The 5,007-nt window shown below is 34.8% G+C and overlaps 1 protein-coding gene across 1 annotated transcript in view; it reads left to right on the plus strand.

Annotated features, from left to right (window-relative positions):
* The first annotated feature begins 2,787 nt into the window (after positions 1-2,787).
* LOC106881089 (uncharacterized) overlaps positions 2,788-5,007 on the plus strand; it is an 18,685-nt gene continuing 16,465 nt past the window's right edge. The window contains exons 1-2 of the mRNA XM_014931317.2: positions 2,788-2,916; positions 4,231-4,284. Of these exons, the coding sequence (XP_014786803.1) occupies positions 2,875-2,916; positions 4,231-4,284 (96 nt within the window). The 5' untranslated portion in view covers positions 2,788-2,874. The remainder of the gene's footprint in view (positions 2,917-4,230; positions 4,285-5,007) is intronic.

The following is a 5,007-nucleotide window of genomic DNA, read 5'->3' on the forward strand; positions in this document are numbered from 1 at the left end:
TATATATATATATATATATTAGAAATATAATATTTCTAAATCTCTCAGAGAGATTTAAGCAGTAGTGGAGCGATAAAGTTGTAGTATATTGTCAACTTAATGTGACAATCCCAATAAGGGAACACACTACTGCCGTTTAGCCCTAGGAAGCTGGACCGCTTCCTGTCGGCCTTGACACAATTACTGTGTCCTTAAGTTTGCGAAGGGGAGACAAGCTCCCCCACCCAGCCTAGCCAGCATTCAGGGACATGTTTCTGAGTCTTTGCTCGTCATCAGCCTGAAGTAGCTTGCCAGCTGGATAGAGAAGCCTGTTTCGCCTTCACAAACTTATACATATATATATTGACAATATTAAAAATAAGGATTACTTTGAAGTAGCAATAGCGTTACCTTTAATTCCATAATTATATACCGCCTTTTAAGAGCAACACATGTTTCAATTGCCATACATACAAACATAATTGCATAAGAGCATGATCAATATAAAACTAAGTGTATGACTGTATCTCAATTATTGAGACCGCCTTAAAGCATTAAAATTCTCCTCTTTCCAGCGCCGCCCTTAAGTTTCTCCATATCTTTTTCACAAACAGCGGGCATCGTTGCTTGCAAAACCAAAAAAGGTATTAAAATAACGATTAATTAATAGATCGGCTAATAAAGGTGTTCATGAAACTCCAGCCTGGAATTGATAAAGACAAAAAACAGATAGACAAAGACCTGTTGCAAAGGAACTGCAGTGAATTACAAGAGAGGGCTAAAATGACATAGAAGAAAAGAAACGGAGAATGTTTCAAAGCATAAGATATTTTCTGAATTTGAAGAAATAACAATACAAGCGAACTATCTCAGGAAAATGGATGTTAAATGCTCCAGCTGTGGTGCAACTATAGCTTTTAAACTGACAGAAGACACGAGCATTATAGGAGGCATTTCAAATATCAACAGTGTATATTCCTTCAAAATATACCGTCGCTTGGTTCATAGATTAGATAATTTAATTTACTTCGAAAAAGAACTTAAATTTTGCCAAAGTCTATACATCATTCATGGTACATCATATCAACTGGAGCAGAGGATGCAACTATTTTAAATATTCAAGAATGGTGTTACATGATAAGGAGTTACTACTAATTATAAAGGGTTACTAACTAATTATAATGTTGAAAAACAACACCAGTCCTAGATGTTCTAGATGCTTATCATATTCAAAATAGAATGTTACTCTATCTTTCAGATGCTTTGTTAGCGTTAACACACACACACACAAACACACATACGCGCACACATACACACACGCATGCACGCACGTGCGCGTTCACAAACACACGCACACACATATACACACACATACACGCATACACACACACACACACACACACACACACACACACACACACACACACACACACACACACACACACACCAGAAGTTTTGAACCTTTTTTTTAGGAGAGGCAATTATAACTGCCCTAGATTATTGTAGCTTTATTATAACAGTCTTATACATCTAAGCTGACGTATCAACTTTCATTATTCCAGATTAAAGAAGATGGCTATAACAACACTTTGAACACACCTTGCTAAACTCTGTTTTTCACAAATCGTGTTAAACTGGGCAAAAACTCAACAGAAACAAATGAAATGCTCCAGACTGTGTTTATGGATTAACTTGCATGATCCGAACAGCTGTTTTTCCTTGGCACAAAAGGCCATGCAAAGCAAGTCAATCAGGAAGCCCTTGATGATCCTCTTTTTCGACAGTAAAGACAGCATTTATACTCACTAGATTTCATCAAGCTAGAGAGTACTTTGTAAAGATTTAAAGGGAGTTCAGGAAAAAATTCGTCGCAAAAAGCCAGGTCTCTCTCACTCGGGTCGGTGGTACCTGTTCTAGAACAATGCACCAGTCCACAATTCTATTCTGGTAACTTACTACTTGATAGAGACAGACTTCAAAACTCTCGGTCAACATCTCTACAATCCAGACCTTGCTCCCTGTAACTTTTGGTTGCTCCCCGTCTGAACAAGAAGATGAAGAAGGCTGTGACATAAACCCTGAATACCTTCACTTTGAGAGACATCTATGGGGCTTTCACGAAGTAGCTGGAGCGCTGCAACAAATGTATTAATGTCAGAGAATCTCACTTGGAAGGAGATTAGAGTTTTGTACTTCTTTGAAATTAATACATGTCCCTTGGAAAAGCTTCAAAATTTTCCGAATACATACATACATACATACATACATACACACACATAAATACATACATATATATGTATATGTATATATATGTATATATATATATGTTTATATATATATATATATATATATATATATATATATATATATATATATATATATATATATATATATATATATATATATATATATATATACATATACATATATAAATGCACATATGCACATGCATAGGCATATATACCAATACATATAGCTCAATATACGCGCACTCAAACACGTATATATACATTCATTTTCATACATATAGAAGTGAATATCGATCTCTCTATTTCAATACACACATGCGCGCGCGCACACACACACACATACACACACGTGCACACATATATACGTAGAGAAAGATAGTTACTTTCATATTCTTATAATTAGTATTTAATTGCAATAAATACTCAACTTCCTTTTATTAAAACCTAATTATTCAGTAGAGTAATTTAAGGTAATTTGAAGACTATTTATTTTGCAGTCACATTTTTTCTCCCTGACTCAAAAAATATTTTCCATTCTTTACATTAGCAAAATTGCTCCAGTAAAAGCATTTAAATAATGGCATACTACTTAAAGAAAAATAACTAGAAGAAGTGACAGTATCAAGACAGATATCCTGTTACCAACATGCATTTCTCGTCCGCGCTAATTATTTGTGCCTTCATTTTCGTAAGTGAAATTCTTTAACTTCATTGTTATATTGTTTGTTTTTATACAGAAATTATTGTTTTGTTGTATTGTACGATTATCTAATCATGTTATGTTAACTTCATTTTCTTTTCGAAACGTTTGCTGGTGTTGTTTAACCCTAGATTCTAATCGAGCAGATCTATAATGTTAAGGTGCTTCGGTCGTGATTATCCCCACTTCTTTACTTTGCAGGCAGTGTAACAATGATGACATTAACCAATATACTTTTAACAGAAATATTTTTGTAAAAATTGAGAAGATTTGGCTGCCATTTTTAAAAGTTGAGTAATCAGATAGAAAGCCATTCTTCATGTGGTGTCCACAATGGAGAAGGGTAACGTAGACACGATCAGAGAACAACTATTACTTTTTCCCACCGCTTGGCATTGGCAGAGGACTCGTTTCACTACAGTGATTGTGGTTAAAGATACTGCTTTTATTATTTTACTCTTTCTTTCAGGTGTGTGTCTGTGTTTGTTCCCCTACCACCGCTTGACAACCGATGGTGGCGTGTCTACGTCCTTGTAACTTAGCGGTTTGGCATAAGGTTTGGCATAAGAGGCCGATAGAATAAATGCTAGGCTTACAAAGAATAAGTCCTGGGGTCGATTTGCTCGACTAAAGGCGGTGCTCCAGCATGGCCGCAGTCAAATGGCTGAAACAAGTAAAAGAATAAAATAATTCATCTATTCCTCCATCCATCCATCCATTCATTCATCCATCCATTCATTCATCCATCCACTCATTCATCCATCCATTCAATCTATCTGTGAACACATATCTCCTAAAGCTACCTTCTTAAAAATAATCATGTTCATTATGCTATAGAATTTTCACTGTAAAATTTGCACTATGATTCTGGTGTGAAGTTTTCTTATATACCTTAAACCAATATTTTGAGTACAAACTTGGCATAACTTATTCAGAAACAGATACGAGAGCTATACCTCTGCTTTTTCATTTTCTTCCATTTTATTTTCTTGCATTTTAATTTTGGTCTTTCATTTGTGTATAAATTCAGTTTGCGTATAAATTCAGTTTTGTTAAATTAAAGCTTTAAATACATTTTTATCAGTTTCAAAGTAGTGAGCGTCATATCTTTACCTGTGTTAAGAGCTGCACAGACTGAATGAAAGTTTATTAACTTTTTAGTGTGAAATGCATAAGATTAGATCCATCAAAATAGACTGATGTGAGTAATTAGATATTCTATTAATTGCTATAACTGAATTAGACCCTGAAAATTAGGTGCTTAACAGACCAATCTAGATAATTTAAATTTTTGTTTTTCAGTTACTGGCCCATGCAGTAAGTGGCAAGTATATTACTGATGTCTTGAAAAGGAACGTAAGTAGCATTTATTATCGTATGCACAACGGGTCCTAGAATGTAGTCCTAAAAATCTAGGGCATGTTATCTGAAACAACAACAACAAAAAATTAAAAATATGGGAATCAGAAGGGTGATGCATGCCTTGCACACAGATAAATCTTTGTCACAAATTATAGTGTGGCTTATAATGCGTTGGATACCCATGCTTTATAACTGGACTGAATGAAGCTTTGTAAGTGTTTGCCTAGAAAAGGATTAGAAGCTTAAGTACGGTGAAATTAAGAAATCAACTAAATCAACGAAATCCTCGAATCCATCACTGCACATACACACAAACGCACTTACATACACAGAGTCGCATATCTATGTATGTATTTATGCACATATGTATGTACCCACACGTGTCTACGCGCGTAGGTACACCGTGATCTATACACACACAGACGAAGGTCGATTCATATGAAAAAGAAACTGAACAAAATGAAATACTTCGAGAAAATATTGCATAGAATTTGAGAAGTGTTTCGAACGCCTTTCAATCATGGCAGGTGAATTAAACATACTGTAGTTCTTTGTAGGATATAAATAATATGACCACTCGCTTATGGGGAAATTGTAGGTACGATTTATTTTAATTAAAAAAAAAATTAAAGTATCACCATTATAGGTATTTATACTCCGGTGAAATTAAGAAATCAACTCGCAAATAAACGAAACCCTCGAATCCATCACTGCATA

The sequence above is a fragment of the Octopus bimaculoides genome, chromosome 3 (genome assembly GCF_001194135.2).
Source record: "Octopus bimaculoides isolate UCB-OBI-ISO-001 chromosome 3, ASM119413v2, whole genome shotgun sequence".
NCBI classification, from domain to species: Eukaryota; Metazoa; Mollusca; class Cephalopoda; order Octopoda; family Octopodidae; genus Octopus; species Octopus bimaculoides.